This window comes from Ixodes scapularis, unplaced genomic scaffold (genome assembly GCF_016920785.2).
Source record: "Ixodes scapularis isolate PalLabHiFi unplaced genomic scaffold, ASM1692078v2 PGA_scaffold6__148_contigs__length_123643588, whole genome shotgun sequence".
Lineage (NCBI taxonomy): Eukaryota > Metazoa > Arthropoda > Arachnida > Ixodida > Ixodidae > Ixodes > Ixodes scapularis.
The window spans coordinates 122157043-122184697 of NW_024609881.1; the positions used below are offsets into that span (position 1 = coordinate 122157043).

At 47.0% G+C, this 27655-nt stretch overlaps 2 protein-coding genes across 2 annotated transcripts in view; both read left to right on the forward strand.

The window, feature by feature from the left end:
* The first annotated feature begins 864 nt into the window (after positions 1-864).
* Positions 865-1768, forward strand: LOC8023129 (ER membrane protein complex subunit 8). Its single transcript, XM_002399277.5, has one exon. It carries the CDS (start codon positions 889-891, stop codon positions 1516-1518), a length of 630 nt encoding a protein of 209 aa, XP_002399318.3. The 5' UTR covers positions 865-888; the 3' UTR covers positions 1519-1768.
* Positions 1769-2925: 1157 nt separating this feature from the next.
* Positions 2926-27655, forward strand: part of LOC8023128 (ATP-sensitive inward rectifier potassium channel 12) — a 78784-nt gene continuing 54054 nt past the window's right edge. Inside the window, exon 1 of the mRNA XM_040205237.3 lies at positions 2926-3303. The gene's annotated coding sequence lies outside the window, so the exon portion shown is untranslated. The remainder of the gene's footprint in view (positions 3304-27655) is intronic.

Here is a 27655-nt window from a genome sequence, read left to right on the forward strand (position 1 = left end):
GATTGCGTGCCATATTTGTCCGGAATTATCATCGACTCGTACGATGGGGACGAAACTTCTTTGGAGGGCATTCCCCCAAGGAAATTGGCACTGCATACCCGCGAGTGTGGGATGGCATTTCAGTTCGTCCCATCGCCGCTGACACATGTAGGCGTTAGTGGTACGAAAACAAACGCAGAGCGCAAAGCGGCAGTGTAGAATATGTCAGCCGTGTCGACACAGTGGCAGACATGATCGGGACACCGAATTTCCCGCGTCGTATGGCACGGCTCCATCGTTGTCGCTGCCCCACAAAACATCGGCGAGGTGAAAAACTGTGAAACTTTGTCTCCACGAGATACGACGCATAACTATTGAAGCACTTATGACGCAGCACAGGCTGCGTCATTAAGCTGTGAACTCAGCGCTGTGAACCCAGCGCAACAGCACCACTCCGACTTCAACGCGTACCAACGAACGCGGCGTGGTTTCGGTTTCGTTTTCTCTGGGGTGCTCACGGTGCTCACTGCCTACCTTCGGTACCGGCCGCGCGGCGGCGCGCCAGTCGCGTCGCACGGAGTGTATGGGCTGTTCCGTAATGGGGCTGATTATTAACGTTGCCTATGTTGGTTTTCCGAGCCTGCATGTAACTGGCGAGTAATCTGTGGCACCTTGGTTAAGGGTTGGATTAAGAGTGGTTGCAGCCAGGTAAACTATCATTTAATAATCGAACATAATAAAAATAGTCCTGGAAGAAATACAAAATGAGTAATTTTATTATGCTTTTACCGCATAGGGTCTGAAATTTATCGTTTGCTGCCCCTTTTACGAGAGGGCGCCACGGCACTACCGAGGCGACCCCCCTGCGGCCACTACACAAACTAACTCCCCGATCAATTAAAATCCAACATGGCGGTGGGCAACGCGGATGTGAATTTGGGCGTTCGGGCCTTTAGCAAGATGCTGCTCCACTGCCTCAAGTATCCTCAGCACGCGGTCAACGGCGTGCTCCTAGCCGACGACCGTCGCAAGCAGGCGACCAACGACGCCCAGCAGACGCCGCAGCAGCAACAGCTCAACATCGTCGACTGCGTACCGCTGTTCCACCAGTGCCTCGGCCTAACGCCGATGATGGAAGTGGCGCTCGCGCAAATCGATCAGTACTGCAAGACATCGGGCCTGGTCATCGCCGGATACTACCAAGCCAACGAGCACCTCAGGGACTCGGCGCCGGACGCCATCGCCTACCGCGTTGCCGACAAGATCGCCGAGAACTTCTCCGAGGCTTGCCTCATCATGATCGACAACGAGTCCGTCGCCGTGCATCTAGACAAGGCTCCGCTCGTGGTTTACGGTTCGCAGGACGGACGTTGGAGGGAACGGGTCTGTCGGCTCGCTGAGAAAACGTTGGACGTCACTTCGTCGCTGCTCAGGGGCAAAAAGTACCGGTCACTGACGGACTTCGACAACCACTTGGACGACGTTCATCGTAGCTGGTGGAACCGCGAGATTGACGAAGAGATCGCCAGGTGTCTCTAGGTGTCCGTCGCGCGAGGGCGGGCGATTCGGTCGTTTGCTTTCGGTTTCGATGGCCCGAATGAGATGTAGCGGCGAAAGCTACTATGTCGCGCGAATTTTCCATTCCGTTTAACGCCAATTTCCCCCCTCATTTGCTTTTCTGTCGAACTGTAATATTAGGGAATGACTGTATCCTAGCACTTTTTTCTTTTTCGTTGACTGTTTTTGAAAATATTACCATTCTGTTTAATAAAATATCCATTGTTCTCAAGTTGTCTGCCTTTCTCATTCAGGGTTGGTCTGGCGTGTTCGTTATAAAATACTTAGCTCAAAACGTGGTCTTTTGGAGTATTGCATAAGCCGAGTTGCGAGAGCGCATGTCTCAGCGTTAATTGGAACTTCCGGCATGACGTAAATTCCATTAGGGTAGTCGGCGAAGGCTGAGCCAAACAGTTCATCACAGCCGCGCGCCAGAACTGCGCAGAACGTAAACAGCAGGGGAGCAGCTGCTGCACCGCATATAACGACCGGTTTGAAACCGAGTTTGCTGTGGTCTACGACAGGGATTCTATAAATAGCTGGAAATATCGCGTCCCTTAGTACGGCTTCGTAGCATCAAGATGTGAGGGTTGTATTTTTCACATTATTAGAGTGAAAAAAAAAAAAAAAGAGTAAAGAATAGAAGGTGTCTGAATTTCATTGGTGACATGCTTCAATGACTTCGGTCGGCTCTGACCAACTTATGGCACCGCGGAACCTCTCCACAGTGCAAAGCAGAGCTAACACCAGAGGCATTATCACGAGTGTCCGCCCCGCTTTGAAAAGGCTTTGGTCCCTCTGACCACTGGCGTAGGCAGGAAGTTTTTATATTACTTTTTTTCTTCTTCTTGGGTGGCTGGGATGCTCATGACCTGAGGTGCGGAGGGGGGGAAGAGGGAGTCAAAATGCATACATATATTATAGAAATGGCTGCATTTCGGGGAACTACGGCACTGTCTCTGACTGACTGGCTGACATTCGCGAATTTCTGTCAATTTACAAAATGAAGTGGGGATGGTGGCAGTTTCGACATTGGCAAAAGGATAAAACGGCAGGCACGTTTGTTTCACTGTTCGCTGAGGTTCCTCAGTGTCGCTTAGCAGACGACGTTAGCGAGCGCGTTTAGCAGACGACACGCGAAACTCCTTCGATAACAATCAGCGCCAGATAACGGCGCTAAACCTAGATGAACCGCACATTTTTACATACATAAATACGGGGTTGAGATGGATAAGAAGCTAGGAGCGGATGGGACAAAATACTCGAAAAGATAAAAAGAGGAAAAGCGGGGAGCGGCAATGGGACGCGCGCGCAACTATCGCAGCACTTGTTGCTCGCAGACGACACGCGGCTGACGTCACTCTCAATCCGCCCAATGAGGAATCGTCCGGACTCGCCCTCCCCCACGCCGAGGCCTTGCCTTTGCGCCGCCTTGCTGCCTTGTTGCAAGTTCGCCAGGGGGGCAAAAGTTTGTTCGATGCTGTCGGAAGGCGACGATGAACAAGTTTGTTGTGGCTCGTCGTCGGAGTGCGGCTGTTTTTTAACCGCTGCCCCGCTTCGCGAAAAGTGCAACCCCCATGCGTCGTCGACGTCGATGTGCGTTTGTGGTGCCGTCTCCGACGACGACGTGAAAGATCGGGCGACTTTGCTGGGACGGAGAGGAAGTTCGACGCTGAGCGACGCCTTTCGCCCGCTCTGATCGTTGACGGCTTCCTTTTTTTCTTCTCTCTCGAAGCTCGCCAGTGTCCCGCTACCCTCGTCATAGAGGTAAGCAACTCCACGACGCAGCTCGTGAGCCTCGACCAAGTGCCAGATGCGGAAACGACTAGATTCGAGATCATTCAATCAGACCGTTCGTCGCTGCTCGACGCAGACGATATGGCAGACGGTGTCTCCGAAAATCGTCTGCTCAACTTTCTCGTCTGCAATGCGACGAACGAGTGCGTTTCGATCATGGATCGTTGGTTAATGATCGCTTTCTTTTTGTGCACTTTGTTCAGAGCACTTTACGACAAGTGATGAAACGGTGCTACTCGCATACAGGTCGCAATCGTTTTAAGCCTTTTTGTGTTGATCTCACACCGCGGCCTTCGAAGATAGTCTGCTAAGAAAAATCGAAAGTTGTCCTACATTGGGTTTTCACGTCCGGCCGACGATCACGGCAAACTCTCTCCCGTGCTTTCGGCTAAACCTGGCTAAACCAGCCTTGCAACGCCAATTTAATTGCAGTGGCAAAACGCCGTTACGAAATTCTGCAGCGCTGATAAGTGAACAACGACGGATTTCTTGCTGTTTTCCTTTTTTTTCCTCCCTTTTTTTTTTTTTTGGCTTTTGCGTTTAGCAAGCGGAATTTGCCGCGCGCGTTCTGGATACTTGTTTTTGTCGAGTAACTTAGCACATTACGATTCGTTGACAATTTATATCTTTCTTTTTAGTAAAAAATGTAAGGGGGCGTTTTGTTTTCTATTTAGGAGTTGTGAATATCAACGCAGTTGAAATGTTTTTCTTAAAAACTTGCACCTTTGTATTTTTAGTGAAAGAAAAGACATATAAGATAAGAGTAAACATATAGAGTAAACATATGAGAACTCACTCAAGAACTCATATACGCATTATATAATTTATATAAGTCCTGATAAGCTTATTGAACAACTGTGTACGCATTTTTTCTCTTCGGTAGGATAATAACAGATATCAACATACATTGTTTTTTAACAAGGCCCCATTTAAAAACAAACACTTTTTATTTATTTATTTACATCTTAGGTACTTTGAGTAGTCTTTTACTTTAATAGATCAACAATACAAAACACGTTTTAGTAATTTAAATACTGGACATTGAAATGGGTGAAGTGCAAATGCTGCAAAGATACACTTGAAGTTTTCACCAAAACCGTTATCTTTTTAAAATGTATGTGCTCTTCTTAAATTTTCAATTGGAAAATGGCGTCCGAAACAACTCTCGAATCGAAAACGGGCAAAAATGGGCCCCATTTTTCATGAAAAAAAAAAAAAAAAATACTTAGAACTTTTAGATAAGATAATTGTTACTGCTGAAACTTTGGCACCTGGTTCAGACCTCTAGCGCTACACTTGGACAGAGAATGAGCGTTCGACAATGTGTAGTTCTATTTACTTCTGTACAATTCGATCTTTTAGTATTCAATACAATGTGCCCGTAAGATTTCCGACTTTATTTTTTCTTTGTTAAGTCACGTTGTTGCGACCCTCCCGAACCAAATAAAAAACCTTCAGCAACAACAAGCGATAAAAAAAATGCACGAATTAAGATATTGGATAATCGAGGTACAACAATGAAACGATAGTCATGGAAACGGTCTGAGTGGCTCTGAGTTCGAGGGTATGCTTGCCGCACCAGCACGAAGGCTGCCTGCTGAAACTATGAACTACTCGTAGATGGGAAATTTCCCAGCATCTATTGTGTTTGTGAGAAATATTTCTAGAGATAGTTCGTTGTCTATTATTATTATTATTATTATTATTATTATTATTATTATTATTATTATTATTATTATTATTATTATTGTGTTTCCTGCAAACTGGCGAATTTTCTGAGAATGCCACTAACAAAGTTAAACCGAAACCTGAAAACCAGCACGGCGGAAGTGACGTCTGAGACGCCGGAAGTCACGTGGGTTGCTTTAACTCCCGAGCTACCATGCGTTCGAAGTTTCTTTACATCAGCGTGTTTTTCGGTGCTTCTGTGGTCATGAAAACACAAGCTTTTTGTAGATCTTAGACAGCACTTTTAAAATATACCGAGATCTGTGATGTCATATCGGATGACTCTAGGACAAGCGGGCGAGGAAAGCTTTGAGCGGCCGATTTTTGAACAAATGTTTTATTTCGTGCGTGAACGACGAGCAAGGGAAAAAAGCGCCGAAATTTGAGCTTAACATTTTTTTTTCTTCACTTGTTGGACCCTTCATGTGTCGTGTTTCAGCTAAAATCGAAGCAGGCCTTGTAAAATGTCAATTCTAAAAAAAAAAAAAAAAAAAAAAAAAAAAAATGCATTTATTAATTCTGCTTTCCAGCCTATTGTCTTTTGAGCCCGGTTGTATTGCCAGATGATTGGAAGGCCTCCAGGGTGATTCCAAATCACAAGGAAAGGTGACAAACAGTCTTCGAACTTTTCGCCCTATCTCACTGACCATGTAAAATTCTGGAACATGTCATTTATTACAGTCTAGTCAATTTCGAAGAGTTCAACGGTTCCTTTTCCCCTTTTCAGCACGGTTTTCAAAAATCATTCACACTTGAAGCACAGATTGCATGCAATTTACATATGACCTTCATACTAGATCGATGTTTAACAGTAGACTGCCTCTTCGATTTTTCGAAGGCATTTGTTAAGGTATTCCACACATTACTACTATTGAAACTCAGCAGACTAAACATCAATCCCAGCGTATTAATTTTTTTTTTTTTTACTAATTGCAAAAAGAAAAAAAGAAAAATGCCAGTGGGTTTAGTTTAAATTCAGTTTCTGTCACTTCGGGATTCCCAGATGGGTCCAGTTTTGGGTCCTTTACTATTTCTCCTCTACATAAATGACTTAGCGTCTCTAATATTATCTAATATTATCTAATATCTTTCTTTTTCCTGACGACTGTATTACGACAGCTAATACGAGTTCATATCACATCCGACCTCACATGGGAAACACACACAGATTGCGTAACTAACGATGCCAACCGCATGCTAGGATATCCGAAGAGGAATTTTTCATTAGCCTCACAATCACTGAAGCTTAACTAAGATAAGCTTCAATGATTGTGGGGATTATTTATCTTCAAATTCGAGTGTGTGTTTTCGGGATTTATTATACCTTCCGTAATCGGTGTTTTTCGGCGTTTATTTTCAGCGCCAGGCAAGAAATCTAGTTTAATCGGGGCTGAGTTTATAAAACAACTGTATATCTATATATATATATATAAATTCGGGACACCAAAAAATAGCCCCACAAGAAAAAAAAAAAAGAAAGAAATGCCGCGGGAAAATTTTTTATGTACCCGGGGATTTTTTTTTTAAATTCAAGGGCAGCTCCGAATCGGGGTTTTTCAGTTATCCCCGGTTCCGAGAAAACCACTTCGGCGGTTCTTTATCGGGGTTTATCAGTATTTAAGACACGTAACCCTGCTTATCTTGTATGAAACTCTTGTACGACCTAAACTTGAGTATGTATCATCTACTTGGGATGCTTATCAGAGTTCACTAATTACATCGGCTGAAGCCATGCAAAACAGATAGGTACGTTACATTTTTTTTTAATTACCATCGAACGGCAAGTGCTTCCACAACGAAGGCCAATTTTTGACCCCCGATCTACCAGTCCGCAGAAACATCGCTCGTCTTAGTTTATTTATTTCATAAACTTTATTACACCACCATTGCACTGCGTGAACGGCTCATTTCACTCTCTTTGTGTCTCGTCACCATCGTAAAGTTAGAATTCCTCATTCCAATTCGAATGCGTTTTATAAATGTCTTACCACTCGCTGGAACCATCTCCCATCCTCCGATGTTTAGACCGCCGACTGCTATCTTTTCAGAAAAACAACAACAACAACAACAACAAAGAACGCTAGTTAACTTGTTAACCCGAATTTTTTTGTTTTGTTACTCGTTTTATTTAAATCTACTTACTCGGTAATCAACATTTCCCCACTCCCCCCTGTAATGCTCCGTGCCCTGAAAGTAAATAAATGAGATGAAACGAAATCCTTTTTTTCTGGCCTTCCATAGAGAACGCAACGAGAAAGGGAACAAGAGCTTCCGTCTTGCTGAAGGTCAGGAAACACATAGCGTTCGGCGTGACAAAGTATATTCCATTCACCCTCAAAAGCTGAGACTAGAAGCTCCGCCTTCAGCGCGAGCTTTCTGCCCCTGCTAACAGAAGTGGGAACGCGCGCGCACCCAAAGCACTGCGGAAGGCAGCGAGCTCGCGCTGAAGGCGGAGCTTCTAGTCTCAGCTGCAGGGTATAAACGGAGTATATCATTCAGCTTGAGGATTCAGCCGCTTCCTTTTCGGAAATTCAGCGGGCAACCTTGAAATGGCGTATAATAATGCGAAGCGTAAGTTCGTCTGCTTCTTTGGCAGGAGTTGCGGTGACGTCAGAAAGATGCCGAGCTCTCATTGGCTCTGAATGAAGGATAGTGGGCAGACCTCAAGGCAGCTTGCTTTGAGGTCTACCCACTATCCTTCCATCGGAGCCAATCATAGCTCGGCGTCTTTCGGACGTCACTCCCAACCCCTGCCAAAGAAGCAGACGACTTGCTCCCCGTATACACCTATTCCACTTCTCCGCTAAACTTGGCGGGGTAATGGAGTTCAGCTGGAAATGCTTCCAGCTATATTTGGCGGGAAGCCCGCTAAATTTAGCGCGTTACATTTGCGTTACGTTTTTACGTTACGCTGTTCTTAACTTCTCTTTTTTGTTTTTTACGAAAGCGTAGCCTTGAACCCGTTCTGTGTAAAAAGTCAAAAGGGAAATGCTAATATAAGTGGGCAAGGGCGTTAACCGTGGGATTTTGGAAAATCGTAATCCTCGAACCAGTTTTCGGATGCGACCGCACATACCGCAGTAAAAAAAAATTGGAGAAGGGGGGGGGCATGCGTCAGTGTCTTGTTTACTTCTTTTTAGTTTATTTTCTATTAAGCCACCGAAGGCTGTTTTCTGGTTTCTGTACCGCGGAAGCAATACCGGGCATGACGTCGTCGTTAGTGGATTCCTCCCGAGCGGCGAAGACGCTAAAGCTTGGCGCTGAAAAGCGACGGACGCGTCCGTCGTAGCGTCGCCGCGTGCTAGCGTGCCGCTCATTGTGACACGCTGCTTGGTTGTGTTACGTGGATCCACTAGCTAGGTGGCGCAAGCCGCCTCCCGATTCAAAGGGTTGAGCCGTATCCATCTATCCATCCATTCATCCAGCGGGGCCAGGTTTGTGTGGAACGCTTTCATCGTTTAAACGCCAAAAAAAAAAAAAAAAAAAAAAAAAGGAAAGAAAGCTCGGGCTCCGTTATTTTGTTTTGTTTGGCCTGCCTATTGATTTATATGCGAATGTTTCTAGTGTGCTATATATTCATACCGAGAAAAAAAAAAAAGTTTTGGTAACGAAAGAAAAACACGAAATTTGAAAGTTGTTTTATTCTTTCTTCATCCATGACGAAAACAAAAAGTTCCCGTAGATGTTCACCGACGTCTCTTGAAAAGTATTCTTTCTCCCTGTAAAAAAAAAAAAAAAAAAAAAAAAAAAAAAATTGTACGAAAAAAAAATTGTTCGAAATTTTTTTTAGGTTACATTTTTTGTATATATATATTTTTGAAATGAATTACGCATCTTTGAACGCTCATTCTGCGCCTAAATGTAGCGCTTGCGGTTCGGACCAGGTGCCAAAGTTTCAGAACTAACCGTTATCCCAATGAAAAGTTGCGTGATTTTCAATTTTCAATGAGTAAGTGGCGGCCGACGGAGATTTCGCATACATGAACCCGAAGGGCACCAGGTACCAAAAACGGGCCACATTTTTCCATCGAAAGTTTTAGAAAATCATTTCTAACTTTTGACTGAGATAACGGTTAGTCCCGAAACTTTGGCATCTGGTGAGGGCTGCTAACACCACATTTGGGAGGAGAATAAGCGTTCGAAGTTGCATAAATTATTTTTGCGGTAATAAAAAAAGAAAGAGCCTTTTTACTTTGGTGAAGAAGTAAGAGCAGCGGGGCTATACTATGTATCACCATGTATGAGCGAAAGCGGCAACCAGACAACCGGCAAGCCTGTTGTCAGGTTGCCGCCGTCGCTTACAGATGGCGGTAGCTATCCAGAGGTTTGTGTCGTGATTTATTCGTCCACGGACACGAGACTGGGGAAACTAGCCCTTAACAGCTCCGCTGTAAAACTCCATAATATATTTTTCTTCATACAACACGCTGTATTTCTTTAGTGACTTCACAACTACACACATATTTGATTGATACACGTGATCGTGTGCGTTTTTATCCATTTTATTTGTTTCAAAATACCACGCGTCTTTCCTCAGACTATTTTATGAGGTGCATAGATGTAGCTTCCGAGAATATAGACGCTTTGCAGCAGCTGTGCATGGACGCCGCCATAACTGACCTTTAGTTTTCGTTTCCTCTTACTCAGTTTATTTCACTTCATCATTACCATAGCAGGCCAGGTTATTGCCATATTAGATTCAACTGTGTCTTTTTCTAAAGCATCGGCCTTTGTAGAGGATCGTCAACTACCGTTTCAGTTGCTCGGCATCTCGGTAAGACAAGAGAAGGTCAGCAATGGCGGCTGTAATTTGGCGCGTGTGTAAAGCGTCTATACAGAAAATGCATCAAACAGTGCCGCGAGAAAACGCGACAAAAACCAGAAACAGACCATTTGCAGATGGCTCAGCAAGCCTGCTGAATTCGTAAAGTTTGTATTATTAGCGCGATAAAAGAGAGCTGCGATCACGGTCGTCGCTGGTGAGGTTAGGCTATCTGCATCAATGCATCACACTACGCGACACCATTTCTCTCACCGATTCATGAGCCCGGATGTGCAAGCACTCCTTTTGAACCTTGAGGGGGTCTTCCACCTCGACAATCGCCGCGTCATCGCCCTGGAAACGCTCGCCAAACAGTCGGTTTTTCGCTAGAGGAAGGAGGCAGAAGTCACTGGGTGCGGGTGAATATGGGTGAATACGGGGTGAATATGAATATGAATATTCGCAACTTTCAGCGATGTTGGTACCGTGGTGCGGGAACCTCGCTTTTATAGCTCCTGGATGATGGTCTTTACAATAAAGTTGCTTGCCTACGCCACCCCGACGTGTAAAAAAAAAAAAAAAAAAAAGTAAGTCTTTATAGTAGTCCTCGTACATAGCAAAACTATAATTACCTATGCTGCGCAGGCCCAGCCTCGCACTGCTGTTCTACGACGACCATCCGGATTACAGCCATTTTGATAGGCGCCACTGCGTCCCCCCTATAGGACCGTCTGCTTCGAAGAATGAGCTGGTGCGTTGTGGTAGAGCCCTTCTTTTCTTTGTCAGATTCCCGCAACGCGAGGGGGCCTCACCTAGCCTTGTCAGGAGGTTCCTGTAATTGTTTCTTAGAAATAATGAAAACAGCGCGCAAACGACAAGGACGGGAGGAAAAGGAGTACACAGGACGACATGGGTTTCCCATGGCTGTTAGATCCTCCTAACAGCCATGGGTTTCCCATGGCTGTTAGATCCTCACAAGCACAATCTGTGAGAAGCCCACCCTGGCAGTCTCAAAAGAAGCGCCAATTATCACCTTCCCTGATTTCGACTCCGTCTTCGCCTCTTTGAAGGGTGTTGAATTCGCGTGTTTCCAATGTTCCTTTTGTTTCTTCGTTTTCGGGGTCGAAATGGTACATCCAACACTCATTCATAGTGATACGCCGATCTTCTCTTCTTCGTAGCGACGTAAATGATGTAAAGAGAGTCAATCGTGCGCTCGCTGGGGGCGAATCATCAAAGAAGCCGTCAGGGTCAACTCGGCAAGGCTGCGAAAATTCCGTCGCAAACTCTTTTCGGCGCTGTTTTTGCGAGGGCGTTAGCAGTCCCATTGCCCAGTGGACGGCTACCATGTACGAATCACTGGGCATGTAGAAGTCACTGGGCATTGTGAGAGAAACGTTTTGAACGTACTGAGACTACAGCAACGCAACGCAAAGCTAAATTGCTCATCTACAGCTGGGAGACTCGTCGCCCCTGCGAGGCAGACCAAGTTCTAGGCTGTATAAACACACACACAACCCAATTTTTTTAAATTTTGGTGGTACTTTTTTTTTTCTTTTCCTGCCAGTAATACAAACTCTACGAACGCTCCTTGTAAAACGAAGCAAGCAAAAACACAAACGGTCTGCGCGCGTATCCTGAGATACGAGCATCTAACGTGATTCAGATATTTTCATTCTTTGGCTCGCACTGAGGGGTCGGGGACGCGATAATTGCACCGTTAGGCCCCGGAAATGTACAAACGTGCCAACACCTGCAGCACAGATTAATGGAAATCCGCGGGATAGCGCTAATACGAATGAATTTATAAATCCCGATGACACTGCTATAATATATATATATCAACATATATGTGCAGAGAACGTGAGGTGAATGATAAAATCCCGAAGCAGCCAGCTTGGACGTCTACTATACTATAATTTCGAAATTGAGGTATCGGTTATCCCGAGCGAAGCATTTTGTGTTCCTGTGTGTGCACGTGATATGGCTATTGATTCCTTGGAGATTTCGAATGCGTTTTCGTGATACGACGTCGCAATCGGAGAAGCGCGAGTATTCAGGTCACGAAATTCGTGGGAACGTGATGAGCGGTAAAAGTTCTCAGTTGACGAAATGCATGAAGATGTGCGGTGTGGAAAGATAAGGAGTGTTTACTACACTTTGTTTCTGCTGAAGTCCACGATTCCTTAGGTTACGTTACGTAAGCTTAGGTACAAGCCACCGGGGATATCTTTGTATCAAGCGCGTGGTTGCCAATTCGAGAAGGTATACACCTGGCACGCGACATTCGAGACACAAATGTTTCGGTGACTTAGACGTAAGAGAACGATGCTGTGTGAAAAATTGAACCGAGCTCAACTCCTTACGTGACGACAAACCTTGTGTCCTTGCATGGGCGTACCAACCGGAAGGCTTGCCCCCCCCCCCCCCCCCCCCCCCTAGCTCTCAGAGTGGGGGGCAAGGCATGTGTTTAGCCCCCCCCCCCCCCCCCCTTAAATGGAGGCCACTGGGCAGGGCAAACACTGTCCGGCGGCGCCCAAGGGATACCATGGGCACCGCCCCCCCCCCCCCCCCCCTCCCCACACACACACACACACTCAAAAACAAGTTGGTACGCAACTGTGTCCTTGGTTGCCACGGTAACTCACCGTCCTAACTCGTCGTCACCGAAACATTCGTGTTTCGAATGTCGCGTGCCAGGCTACCTCCTTCAGTTGGTGGCCACGCTAAGCACAAATTTCCCAGTGACTTTGACACAAAATTTCGTAACGCAACGTAACGTAACGTAACAAAAACGGGTCTGTGTGAGCTCCGGGCTTTCAGAGTCCCTGCCAAGCACGCGCGCTCGTGCAACTCAAGCTCTGTTCAGGGCCACACGCTCGCGCTCGTAGCATCGGAAACAAACTGTAATCAAAGATCTGATTTCAATCCTCTGGAGTACCATGGTCTTCTCTCTACTCACATGGCCTGGCAGTTCGACGACGAAGCCATAGAGCGCCCGGTCGCAGATTTAGAGGAGCGCGAGGATTTGGTAGCACAGAGCATCAAAGAGCCATTCCTCGGGGAACCTGGACGTCAGCGCACAGCTTTTGCAGCGGCGAGGACCCGAAACACACTCGTTCGCTCGGGAGTGTGTTTCGGCGTCTCGCCGCAGCGGGGCGCCAGTCACGTGGCTCTCGTCTCGTCCGTTGTCTGCATCTGCACCTTTTCCATTTCGGCGGCCGCTTCTCGTGACAATCTGCCAGGCTTTTTCAGTATAGAGGAGGCTATGGGAGTACATAAATAACGGTTTTTGTAAGGCTAAATACTGTTATTGGCAACTGCAAATATATACTCGAGATGTTTTTTTTTTCTTTGAATGGTCTTTTTTGGACCCAAGGGTGGAAAACAACGAACAGACGCTGCAGACTACGAGGGAAGGTGTTTTTTATTTGGAATAACTGATATCGTACCGATTACAAGAATCCATTCCGGTAAAGCAACCGTTCCCGCTGAAAGGAGTGGAATGTATACACGCCATGCACTCAGGGGTGCTCACGTCATAACGGCGTGATCCCCACCTGATTGGTTGATATCCTGCGCAGTAAAAAGGGAAATGATTTAGAAGGCGTGTTTCGCGTTCAGGCTGCTCGCACGACTTCACACCAATGAAGACAGACGGATAATCTTCTGCCGTGTCAGTCTCTTCGCTTGATGGCAGGTGCCAGCAGCCGCATCTTCGCTGTATCTATGCATTCGTTATACGTAGCAGTCAACTTCCTTTGGGCCTCCTTGAGTGGGGATGGGCGTCCTGGTCCGGATGGTGACGACCGATGATGGTGCTCGCCCGATGACAGCCCCCGGAAAGTTGATAAGAAAAAAAAAAAACAAAAAAAAAAAAAAACTAAAAGTTGTTTGATCCCGCTGAACACATTGCGACGTTGGTTGGCTTTACAGTGGCCAGTGTGGCCACGTTTATTATGAATCAAAGCAACTCGACAGTGAGTTATATCCCAAAATTAAACCCCGTACTTTTGTTCCCAGTCTCCCAAAATCGAATCGAAGCCAATCCTCCAGAATCCTCTCGGGGATCCTTTTGTAGACTCGCAGGGGCCTCCTTTCCCCTCAGGGTCCAACCAATCCCTTCAAATTTCACCACTCCCACGTGGTACAATGTTCTCCAATGGTCGACGAGCCGTCAGCCTGGCGCTCCAACCGCCAAATCCAAATTCTTTCTAGAATCAATCCCTGCATTTTTCGCAGACTGGCTGGCGCCAACGGTTAAATTATTACATCGGGTAAAAAGCGACAATTTGATACTAAGCGGCGACACTTTGTATACACAGAGACACTCGGTTAAAAGCCACACGCAGCTCAAAGCGCGGGCTCTGCGCCGACACTAACACAGAAAGTAAAAAAAACAAAACAAAAACAACAACAACAACAACAATGCCGACGCAACTCTGGAAGGAGCAACTTTTCTAACAAAAATCACCTTAACCAATAAGCAGAATTTCTACATACTTAACAGTAGCTATCTTCACTAAAAAGAAATTCCAATTTGTTTTTTGTTTTTGTTTTGGGGACCACAAATTATGTCAAAGGACTAATAACAAGTTTGTAAAAACGTGTTGCGGTACGAAATATTTCTCGAGTCGCCATAGATAGCTGCGTTTTCATGTCGCAGTTAGGTATTTGTTTTTTCTTTGCTTCTAAGTCATCAAACATAAAAAAAGGAAGCTTTGTTAACGACACGTGTGGGGGGTCGACATTTTGTGTTTCATTATCGCGGCCTCTTGGCTTTTTTGTCAATTAGCTTTCAGTCGGTGTTTCAGGTTCGAGACAAGGATCCCATTGTCAGCACGAGGGCAGTGTGTCGCACGCCCGATAACCCGTACCTGTCGGCCTCTTTTTCAGCGGTCGCGACAGGTATGGGCTTGCGGACCTATCACCACTCGTGGACCGATTCTTTTTCCTTAAAGAGCCAGTTATTATATGTGTTAGCGCTTTCACCGCTTTCCAACTAAATTAGACCTAAACGTTATTGGTCACCGTCCCGTTTCATGCCGCGAATTATCGGAAACTGGCGATAGAGTATCAAGAAAAAGCCTAGGTTGGTGATAACAGTAGCTTGGTGTACCTTCTCGGACTGATAAAGTGAAACAACCTACGAATAAAAACAAACAGGGCTTGCTTCGCTGCACAGTACGTCGACCATGACTTGTCTTCTACGAGGGCTCGTCTGATTAAGTTTCGTCGAACCCAATAGTGAGTGACTATAAGTACGATCTTTTGTGGGCCTCTTCGCACGATCTTGCGTGGCTGTAGGACGAGCCCTCCTCGCTTCTCTGTCCTTGGTCTGGCGTCTCCCCTGCGGCGAACCCGGGACCTCCCCTGTGGACAGGTCCCGGGTTCGATACCCGGACCACGCGGATGTTTTCGGTCGCTCACCAGTCACCTATAGCTGTGTTCGGAGATTTGTGTTTGTCCTTTGTCCCTCTTGTTCCCCTTCTCCAGGGATTATTATCGTTATTCTTGTTGTCCAGCTCGCTTGCACCTTCGCATTAATTGCATTATCATCGATGAAAGACAACGGTTGTGCCGTGCGGTCAGGGGTGCGGACAAAATCGGCCCGGACAGAGTGAAGGGCAGTCCGGGAGGCGAATGAGAGAGATTTCCTCGAGCGGTGTGACGTCATCAGTGACGTATTTCCGGGTTCCGCTGGCCGCGGAATCAAATTTTGCTCATATTTGAACTTCCGGGTACCCGCAATGACCGAACGGGAGGGTGCTTCTCGAGAAACCTACGAAAGGCCAAAGTGGGGATTAAGAATTACTTGTGTCCGATTCTCTTCTTCGAAGACAGCTTGCCGCTCAAACTTCTCAAATTGTATTTTTTCAGAATACCTCTAAAGGCCCTCCAAGGGACGCTATTGTATAAGGGGGCGAGTACATAAGAATACAGAAACTAAATAATGAAAGTATGACTGCAAAACAAAATGAACAAAAACACGCGAAAATGATAGACAATATACCGGGTGTTCTTTTTTTTTTATTTTTGCAGAAAAAAAAAAAAAAGCCTTGAAAGCTACACTTTTGCGGTTTATGGGAGTGAGCTATACGCCCAGATGGACATTGTGTGGGTGGCTAATCTTTGCGATAAGTCGGCTCATTAATTAAAATTCACTACTTCTTAATTAGTGGAAATATACATATGGTTCCAATTAGAAAGTTGTTGAGCGTTATCGAAAACCACTAAATCAGTCATTTTCAGAAAGACTTTGAGCGCGTGAGAAGCATAGTAGTGCACTAAAGTTACCACTCCTGGAGCACGTACAAGGCTAGCGGTTTCGGTAAGGCGCCCGCGCAATTTTTCCGTCTCTCATTTAGCCCCAGCCTTGTACCTGCTCCACGAGTGGTAACTTCAGCGCACTACTGCGCTTCTCAGGCGCACAAAGTCTTTTTAAAAATTACTGATTTAGAAGTTTTCGACGACGCTCAGCCAGTTTCTAATTGAAACCATATATGTCTATGTTCACTAAATAAAAAGTTAATTAGTGAATTTTAATTAATTAGCCGACTTATCACAAAGATTAGCCACCCCCATAATGTCCCCCTGCACACGTATAACTCACTCGCACAAACCGCATAAGTGTAGCTTTCATGGCTTTTTTTAAAACAAATCTGCAAGAATAATAATAAAAAAAAAAAAAAAAAAAAAAAAAAAAAAAAACATCCGGTGTACAGACAAGTAGAGAGGAGACAAAAAAGAAAAAAAATGTGTTTAGTGCGCACGAGTTCTTCCAATGTTTTCTTTCTCCCGCCCGTGGCTTCAACCACTATCTGCGGCCTGCGCAGCGAAGCAGCCCCCGTCGCCCTTGATTTCCATTGGCTGACATCGCACACATTTTGATTGACCGCCTGGAGATCCGCCCTGACGTCACTTCACCGGCCGCGTCGGCCGTCGACACGTGCGTCGTCCAGAAACAAGCGCACGCTTCCCACCTGCAACGGGCCCCGGAAGTTATAAAAAAAATTTCCGCGTTCCTTTAACCGCACGCAGGAATCCTGTCTGGTTTTGACCGCCCTCGATACGGACGCTTCTGGACAAACTAGTTGTGGGGGCGACCCCTAATAGAATGGCGTGCCGATCGAATCTTACAGCGTTGTTTTATCGCTCAGTGGAACCATAGCCTCCACTGTACTGACAAAACCTGGCAGGTTTCCACGAGAAGCGGCCGCCGAAAGGAAAAACGTGGAGCGGCAGACAACGGATGAGAGGAGAGCCACGTGACTGGCGCCCCGCTGCGGCGAGATGCCGAAACACACTTCTCCCGAGCGAACAAGTGTGTTTCGGGTCCTCGCCGCTGCAAAAGCTGTGCGCTGACGTCCAGGTTCCTCGAGGAATGGCTCTTTACTGCTCTGTGCTACCAAATCCTCGCGCTCCTCTAAATCTGCGACCGGGCACTCTATGGCTTCGGCGTCGAACTGCCAGGCTTTGTGAGTATATAGAGGAGGCTATGGGTGGAACATACCATCTCTCGAGTAAATTAAGAACTAGATATTGAGGACTGCCAGGATTAATGAGGACCGGTTGAATGATAGTATACGTCACGCTTTTGTGAATATCTTGTACCGTGGGGTTGTTCTCCTTCGTGTCCCATAACTTCGTACAGTGGGATTCGTAAGCGATATCAGGACACTGGTTTCAGCCGTCTTTTGGACTGATGTTACCTTCATTACGAGTATTAAATAAAACGGGGATTCCCCCTCTTGCCTTCGTGCAAGTGTTAATCGTCCCGAGGCTTCGTAGCAGGTTACAGAATTTTCGTTTGGCAGCGTTACCGAGTAGCCGAGGGAAATTGATCCGGAGACGTTGCTCCCTTCAACGCGTACTGCGCATCTCCGCGAAAACAAGCCGCCGAAGATCGGTTTCCTCTCAGCGGGGTCCCTTACTGGAGGTAGCGGAGATACGCTTTCTCAAACCATATAAAAATTTATGAAAGAAAAAAAGAAACGCACAGACAAGCTGGTCAACTAACTCCAAAATAAAGCTTAGACCAATAACAACAGAGACACATTTTCTTTTTTTTTTTTTTTTTAGCGGTTACGTTTGGGATTTGCTTGTAACGGCGAGATGTTTCGGTGGCGCCCTCCTGTGGTTCCCTCTTGTGACGTCATTACCTTGGGAACAGCAAGTTGGATGGTGTTTAAAATAAGCACGGTGGAAGCTTTAAAGCATCGCGATTTCAAAGCAACACTGGCTACAGCGTCGAAATGGAAGTTCTCCATTCCTGTTATTGTCTTCGATGAGAAATTCTTTGGTGACGTCATAGTCACGATTCGGCCAATCGCGGCAGGCCGACCACAGCGACGTTTTCCATTGTCGCCCACGCACGCGAGACGCCGCCGTAGTTCACAGGAGGCAGGCGACAGTGAACGGGTCAGCTCGTGCTCTGCTACCTGCAGCAGGGTTGTCGCGCAATAGAGCTTTCGCTAAAACGCATTAAAGACAATGCCGGGAACGTAGGTACACGCGCAGCACGCGCTCGACTTCCTTATAGACCGACGCACTGTTTACAAAAAAAGCCCGCGTTTGCCCACAACAGGTGTGGGCACTGCGCATGCGCAGAAACCGAATTCGAGTGAACTGAAGCTTTTGCGCATGCGCAGTGCCGTCGATAGTGCCACCGCAGCTGCGTGACGTCAGGGACGCGTGTTGGTCGATACGAAAGGTTCGAAGTAAATCACCAAAATAAAGAAAGCGTCTATGGAACGCGCGTGCGAAGTGCCATTTGTTTGAGATTTTTGCTTTCGAACAGTCACAGCTGCAGCCTACAGCACGCCCAGCGTGTGTACCTACGTTCCCGGCAATCTCTTTGAAGCTTGGGTAATTCAGTGAAACGTCAATTTCACGGGCGTGCCTGCACGAGAAGAGACATGGCGGCGGCCAGGATTCTGCGAGGCAGAAGATCCTCCTCACTCTGGGGGAGGAGGAAACGGGCAACGGTTTACAGGGTTGAAGGGGGGAGAGGAGGAAGCGGGGTAAAAGTGGAAAGCGCGAAGTGGTCGTCGGTATGGCGCGTGATTTGCTCGCTTTCCGAAGCGACGGACATTCGAGTGCTGGGCTCAGGAGATCGCACGCTGGGCCGTGGTACCCTGCCATCTTTTGTCTGCTCGGATGGCTCGGCTGTAGAACGCCTTCGGAGCATGCGCTATATTGCTCTTTTGCGCGGAATATCAGACACTGGCCGTGCGTCCACAGCTCGGTGACTCGGCATTTTTACGCCCGAGTGATAAGCGCTGGAAAGGTCAATTGTCGGTACACGCCGCCTTAGTCACGATTCACGAGTGCAACCTATATCAAGGCATAACCGAAAGTAGATTGTTCCGAACTTTTCTGCACCTTGTTACGCTTTCCCACTCCGGTGAGGGCTGCTGCGTATAAATAAATCAAACAAACCCAATAGTCACCCGCGAAAAAATAAATCCGTTTCATAATATTTTGGTATGAGTAAATGTCCCTCATCGATTGCAAACTGGAAATTCACTTCAGCATTCATCCACCTTGCATTCAAATGAAGAGATATGGGCTTGCCAGTCGGTACATAATTCTTTAAAAACAACATGCGCCGTAAAGCAGGAACAACATTAAGCCTTACTTTCAACTGAACGTTTATTGACAACAACAACAACAATACTATTTATGCAGTTTATTAGGTTGCTCGCGTAGAAATTCGCCGTTCGTCATGCAGTGACGATTACGCCACTGCGGGTTATGGTGAGGAGATAGAGCTCGCTTTCAACGGAGCCCGGTGTATATATACACCCGAGGTGTGTGGATTGTCACGCCGTGTTCCTCGATCGAGCACGGGGCAAAGTTTGACCACGAGCGGCTCTGACCCCGAGCACTGCGTCGGTGTTCGAGCCCGGCTCGTGTTGCATCGGCGCTTCGCTGATTGGACGCCAGCCCCGGCCGAACGGTGACGCGGCGTTCGGCCCTCTCAGATGCCACGCCCTTCAATACGCTACTTCGGGAAATTTCTCCGTAACGCTTAGTACGGGACCACGCGCGGCGCTAGCGTCGACGAGGGAGCGTAGCGAGGCCTTAGCGAGGGTGGGTGCAACTCCTAACCTAGAGAGGGTTTGAAATTCAATGGCGGTGTCTGAGGAAGAGGATTGGGAAAGGATATGCGCCAATGCTGCCTGTGCGAGAGCAGACGCCCGCTCTGTTGCAACTCTGTTGCTCAATGCGCCTTTCCTCCTCTCGCCTCCCATTGCAAGCAACGAACGCCTTGGCGCAGCCTCTCTCGCTTCCTACTCGCTGAGAAAGCAGGGTTGCCAGACAAGAAGCAACGTCCAAGATGGCGGAATTTACCATTTTTCGCGTTAAACAAATACTTAACCTATGGGAACAAAACTGGTGACTATAGAAAAGTATTCATTTATACCTTGCGTAAATTATTGAAGCACATTAATGGGCTCTTATGACCTGAGTTAGGAAATAAAACGACCTTTTTCCCCATAGACTCCCAGCAAAATATAGCAATTAAATGGCGTCCATATCCCGTGATCCCCGATCTATCAGTTGCTCCCACCCTCACTTGAGCCTCCCTAGAGGAGCGCCTCCCATGTTGCCAGTACCGCTGAGGGGTCTGGCAACCAGAAGGTGGGATGATCATTTTGAACCCACTCCAAATGAACCGCCGATGGATCGCAGTGACGCGTCATCGCGCTGGCTCCGTTTCTACATTACATTTGTTGACGTGCCTCGTCCCAAACGGTTGAGAGGTTAATTTCAAACCTCCCTTTCAGCGACATTCACCAAAATAATACAAAATAATACGCCATCAAGTAAAGTCACTACGAACCCGTACACATAGCTGTCTGGCTTTTTTTTTGCTCGCAAATCGTTTGCACAAAAAAAAAAAAAAAAGAAAAGGCGTATTTAGAAGTTATTTTATTAGATATCAATTAAGAATGATCGGTGCTTTCGTACATTGATCAATTGCAGTCGTACCGAAATGTCGGTGTACGAAATATTGTTAAAAAAAAAAAAAAAAAAAACTACTACTCATTTTGCGAGGTGGGAACGGCCCAATTCGACAAAGGACAAGAAACAAGAAGTGAACAGACACAACGCTATTTCTCATTTCCTGTCCTCCGTGAAATTACGCTGTTCCCAGTGTGTAAGCCTCGATCAACTGATTCGCGTGCACTTTCTGCCACGAAGTTAAAATAGTCTGTATACCTCGTTCTACTCGTCATCGCCAATTCGGGGTGGCTCACTGGGAGTGGGCTCACCAAACAAAATTGCACCCCCCTGGAACTGTATATACAGCGTCAACTTTGGCCGACGTGTCTTGAGCCATTGAAGGACTCTTGTCGCAGTGCTCATACATTACACAAAGGACACGGTAACTTCCCTGCGGACATGGTGACAGAATTATGTGCGCCTCGACCATGTTAAAGCATGTTGGTTTCGCGTATGCTTCGAACAGTCTGCCGACAGCTTTTGTATGACCAGTGCGACGGGACCGGGATAGAAGGAAGAAGCCCGCCTCAGCCAGTGTATGCAGACTCCTTTGTGTGGTGTATTAGCTGTGAGGGACCACGGCTTTTAGGCCTAACTGGCTGCAAGAGACCGCAGCCCCACGTTCATCGTAAAAAGAAAAATCGGGATCCAACTGCAGCCGGTTTCAAAGCGTTGACGGCCATGGAAGGACGCGCGAGATTACTTCTATCGGAGATTGTGTTTATCGCTGCTAGAAGAGGCGCGCGCCCCAAGAGTGCACTCAAGCGGACAGTTTGTTTCTCTCCCCTCCGTTTCCTCGATGGCGACCACAAAGGAATCCGCGGCACTCAATGGACGCCCCTCCGAGCGAGAAGCCACTGTGGTTACCTGGAAGGGGGGACGCCGAATGTTTTCCTCTTTGCCCAGAGCAAAATGCTGGCTGCATACATGTGGCGGGCCTGAATATAAGCGTCCTTTGCCGAGACGCTTGCCTCGCAGACGGCGGCGGCCTTTTTTCGGCAAGGTCTTTTGTGTCTTTTTTTTTTTGTCTCGTCGCGGACGATGATTTCGATCGGTGCGCAGACAAAATTGTACACCTCTCGTCTGCTAACGTTTCCTGCAGTCTGATGACTATAGTTGGTGCGCATGTGGCACTTGGCGTTGAACGCAATTCCTGTTTTGTTTTGTTTTTACACTGCTAGCGGTTCCCGCAGTCCTAGTTGTCTATGTTTGGAGACAGTTATGAAGACACGATCTTTAACACAATACGTCTCCTGTGGTTTGGAAAGGACGCTGGCTGTCAAGTAGGTATGTCGCTTTTGGCTTGCTCGCGATGTATTCTGCAAACAACGGAGACAAAAGACTTTTTTCCGGAAGACTGTCTTCAGTTTGCTGGCTAAGCTGTAGATGAAGCCGGAAGAGGTGTATTTGATGACTGTAGTCCATCGTCCTTGGACCACAGATCTGCCGTCTTCATACGGCACATCAGTTGGGAGGTTGGGTTAGCAAACTGTCGGTTCGTTGTTTGCTAAGGCGGCACTCTAAAATAGCAGTTGTCAAAAGACGGAGGATAGCTTTCCCGCAGTTTTTTTTTTCTTTTGTTCAAACAGGGGAGGGGAAAAACAGGATGATTAAATGAAAATAGTAGTTTCCCCGGGAAACCACTGTTTTCATTTACTCATCCTGTTAGCAGACATTGTCTTGTCCGTTCTGCGCAAACATTCTAGTAAAATTCTTGCACCATGACGTAGTCGTTCAAGTTTTGGTAGACTACACAGCGATTGCTACTCCGTATGATGAAGGAGCACACATCCTTGTTGGAGAAATCTCAAGTGCCATCCGATATCACTCCAGACTGATGCAAAGAAAAAGATATACGAAACATAATATATATATATTTTTTTTTTAACTTTGGTATGTATGTTTCTTTTTAATCTCCCTTTTTGTTTGTGCGTCGTCAGCCGACTATACATTCTAGAACGTGGCAGTTTCTTTTTTTTTCTTTTTTCGCGGAGGAAATTTGTTTTCAAGCTAGGACAGCGTTGGGACGACGTCATTTGTCCTAGCTTCCATCCGGAGGTTCTATTTTATTAGAAACTATTCTGAGCCCTCTTTGGAAAGTCGTTTAAAGGTCCTTTTACGTGTAGGAGCCACTGCAGTTGATATAAATATGTCTGTTCTTTGCGCCCTGAAGTCACATAAGTATATTAAACCAATCCTTCTGCCTTGTCTACCGGTACGGTTCTATTGCCGTCCACTAGATTCCTCTTACGAACACACTTAAAACAACAACACTTTAATGGGGAAGTTTTTTTTAAAGGCAAGATGTTTTTCCACGTAAAAAGTTTTGTTCGTCCCATATTTGCTTTGTTAGACACAATTAAGGTGGAGGTCACGGCCCATTTTAAGCCCCGCCCACAGATCAGGGGCCTCTCCTTGGATTGGCTTGGCTGCTCGGCCGAACATGCGTGGAAGCTTATGCGGAAAGCAAGTCGTCTGCTTCTTGTGCAGGAGTTGCGGTGACTTGAGAATGGCGCCGGGCTCTGATTGGCTTTGATTGGAAGGATAGTGGGTAGACCTCAATGCTAGATGCCTCGAGGTCTACCCACTATTTTTTTTTTTCGATCAGCCAGTAAGAGCTCGGCCTTCTGACATCATCGCAATTTCTGTACAAGAAGCAAACGAACTTGCCTTCTGCGTTCTCTCGCTTTCGCGACATCCGCTGCGTCTAGTCTGGAAGTCTGACATCGCCTGCTAGTCGTGCGAGCAGACGCGCGGCAGTCTCCGGCATCGTCTGCTATTCCACCATCGTCTATCGTCGTCTGCAATGTCCGTGAGACGCGGACGCGAAAGCTGCGCGTCTGCGTCCGTTTTCCCCTTCGTCCGTCTGCTATTCCGCCCCCGTCTAAACACTTATGGAACTCTTGCAAAACGCGGCCATGAAAGCGGGGTTCTAGCGTTCCATCATGCAAAAGCCACTGTCCAATACAACCGTTTGTCAGCGTCTTTTGACGTGCGGTAAAAGCGACCGAGAGGACTAAAAAAGTCAACAAAATAAATGTGCAGCCCTTAGCTTTTACGTTCTTGCGGTTATTTTTTGGCGTGACATCCGGGAGCAAGGTGGGTGAGCGTCGTGACGCGCAATGAAAACGCGGAAAAAATATTCGCAATGGCAGGCCAGGTGCACTGCAAAACTTGAGAACTACTTTTATTTCGAAGCGAAATGACAGGAACACACCTGGACAAATTTGATGCGAGCCGATCGCCCGATTTTTTCCGGTCAAAACTCTCGCAAGTTCTTACCTGTGTAGGTAACGTTTCGGTATTGAATCCATGGTTGCAATCGCAAGGATCGCACAATTCACAAAGCAGCCGTGCCGCTCTTACGGGAACCAACATCTTTATTCAGCATCAACACGCGCAAAGGGACAATTCAAGTCAGGTCATACAACATTGTTGAAGTGTAACTCTAGGCTTAAGTCAGTCCCGCTACGCAAACAAGCACCCGCACGGCGCTAGCGAAGGCGCGTGTATACTTGCGACAGTTGTTTGTTACAAACTACGTCGGTTGAGGAGATATTCCTCGAAACACCTCGGCGAAAACAGAACGACTCGCCTTCATAAAAATGAACGAGCTCAACGAACTATGGGCTCGTTGGGCACGCCGGCCGCAAACGCCGGCAGCCATGTGTGTTGTCGTCTGAAAGCGAAGCGGAAAGGCAGTCTCGGTACAATTTTTGAAAAAGAATAATGACTCCATCTAGATTATTTGTTCCTCAAACACAAAATAATTGTCGCCCAAAATACTATTACGGCACGGAGACACAATTTTACAGCCATCATTTTACGCGACAATCATCTCTCTAACCAATGGGACCCGAGGAAAGGTGCTTAGTTTTGTGAGCACCTGGCGGGCCTAGTAGAGCAGGGCCTTTACCTAAATTGCGTCGAACGGCGTAAATATTGCTCAATTTCGTTTTCGTGGAAGAAATTTACAAAAAATGTTGTCCAATCTAAATCCTTAAAAAAATTTTTTTGGTTTGTTTTTCATTTTAGCGGTTTGTTAAAGGTACCTTAGGATCCCTATGCAGAGAGCAAGTCTGCTTCTTTTCCGGGAGTTGTGGTGACGTCAGAAAGATGCCGAGCTGTGATTGGATAGTGGGTGGACCTCGAATATCCTGGAATTTTATTTTTACTCCTCTAGTTCTCGCAGATTTTTTTTTTTTTTTTGTTGTTCTTGTGTGTTGGGGGGAAGGGGGTGGTTGTTGATGTGGGTTCTATACTTCTCACTGCACTATGGAGCCGCACTGGTCATACGTCACACAAAAGTCACGGTTGCGGACATGTTTGTTTCATATGCCTTCAACATGCACTGCTTTTGTACGACCAACGTCATAATGAGATTTCACGAAATCAAATTAGCTTTCATGGAATAAAACGAAACGTAGGTTGTTCATCAGTTTCAGGTGACTCATACTTGGATCTTAGACAAGATCGGGTGACACGGGGGGGGGGGGGGTGTCAGTGAATGCAAAATGGAGACGTGGTCGACCGCCGACAACCGTTTCTTGGCCTTCCGGTGATATAAAATATCGCGAGAATTCTTTCCTACGCGAACGGGGCTGTTGACGTCCTCTACCGAGCTGACCTCTCGGTAACATCAAATGCGGGTCTCGCATACCGGCTTTAATGGATGACTTTAAGATTAGGAGTTTAATGGATGAGACGCTCGAAAAGCGAAGCACGAGTGTTGCCCGCTAATAGGGAGTTTTAATCGATGTTCCGACACCTCGGATAACGATACCCAATGCTCCGCTCACGCCTTTGTGTATGCATCGTATCGTTATCGCTATCTTTATCGGAGGGCACGATCTACTGAAACACCCTCATGCAACGCTACCGTCGCTACTGTTCTCGCACGGTCGAGGATGATAGCAGTTCTACCGGGGTTTTCTGCAGTTCTCTATGCACTCGAAATGCATTAGCGATAAGGAGTACGCGCTGCCTTGTCTCCATCTGCCGATTGCGTGAATAATATATTGGAGACTTATCAGGTGCTCACCTTTTTGTTCATATTATTTTTAGTTTATGAGAACAGGTTGTTTCGCGACGTGTCACTTTGTTAAACTCGCTTATGTGGAACTAGAGCCGCATGGATGGATGGATGGATGGATGAATACGGCTGAGCCCTTTGGATCGGGCGGTAGCTTACGCCACCTAGCCCCATGGATGAGGTGGCGCCATCTAGCCCACCGTTGCTTGATCACCTTCCCTGAGCATGGATTGGACACGAAGGTTGCGTCAGCGCTCGGCAAAAACGCGGATCCTATCACATGCCTCGTCCCCAATGGATGGATGGATGGATGAAGATTGGAAAAGTTTGGTCTGCTGGGCAACTTGGTAATATTGGTAATAAATCATATTAAAAATGGTGCAAAAAAGACGGGACGAAAAGACGAAGAAGCACACAGGACGAGCGTTATGGTAATTGACATCCATATTAAATATAGCGCAAAAAAGATGGGACAAAAAGACTAAGAAGCACACGGGACAAACGCTTGTCCTGTGTGCTTCTTCGTCTTTTTGTCCCGTCTTTTTTGCGCTATATTTAATATGAATGATGAAGATTGCCTTTATACGGGGTGGTAGCGAGCGCCACCTAGCCTAGTTTAGATTCCCCCCCTTTAAACTTCTTAAGCTTTCGAATTAAATTTCGTCTTTCGTTAATGCGCATAACCCCTCAATTTTGCCAAATTATATGTCTAGATATATCTTCTTAGAAGCTACGATCCGTAAAGCGGTGGCGCCTCTTGCGGCCTCGCTAGTTTCGGTGTGTCGCGCTCCTGTACGCCATGTGCCGTATAGTGGCTGCGCGCGGAGTAGGAAACTTGGAGCGTCGGAGTAGGAGTAAAGGAGCGCCGACTTAACACGCCCATTGCCACCAAAATGGCCGCTGGCGTGACGTCAATGCAAGCCACGTATGAAACCCTTTTCCTGGAGCCACAGAATGAGCACGCGTACCGCTGCTCGGGGAAATTGGCATTATACAACTTATACAACAACTTTATTTGGAATATATATATATATACTGTCGAGACCTGTTATAACGAAGTCGGTTTTAATGAAATAGTGGCTGCAGCGAAGCTATCACGATTTTTCATTCCCGTTTGCACTTTTTCAATGCATTTGCGTCTGCTTTTAGCAAAGGGAATTGAGCGGTTCCCGAATATATAGCAAAGAGAAATTTCGTGATAATTAAAAAAATTAATAAATAAAAGACGGAAAGTTGATGAAGTCTCGGATTGGCGCACTTTGCTGCTGCGGCCAAGCAGCCACCCAGAAGAGGCTGCAGAAGTGCTGGAAAGGCTGCCCACGGCAGTCTCTTCTGCAACGTCGTCTGCTCCCCGCTCCTTATCTGGCTTTACCGCATCACACGCGGAGAAGCCGTCGTCGCATGCCGATAGGGGCGTTCGGAGCGCTAGTGACAACGTACCGGCGGAGATGACGGAGAGACGGAGAGCGCCTAGATTTAAGAGAAGGAGCAGTAAGTACGCCTGCATTGGATTGTCGCGTGGCCAGTGTGGCGAGGAAACTGGGCGGAGAGGAGGACACGTTTGCTTGCGGAAGGTGAACGCTTTTAGAGCGCAGCACTTAGGCGCCCGTTTCCGGCTTGAGCGGCGTCGCCGTCGCCGTCGGCGTAACCGTGCGGTGCATTATGGGTAAATTTTTCCGAAGGGACCCGAGGTCCTCCTGAGGTCCCCCCGAGGTCCTCCCGAAGGAACCCGAGGTCCTTCGGAAGGACCTCGGGTCCCTTCGGGAGGACCTCGGGAGGACCTCGGG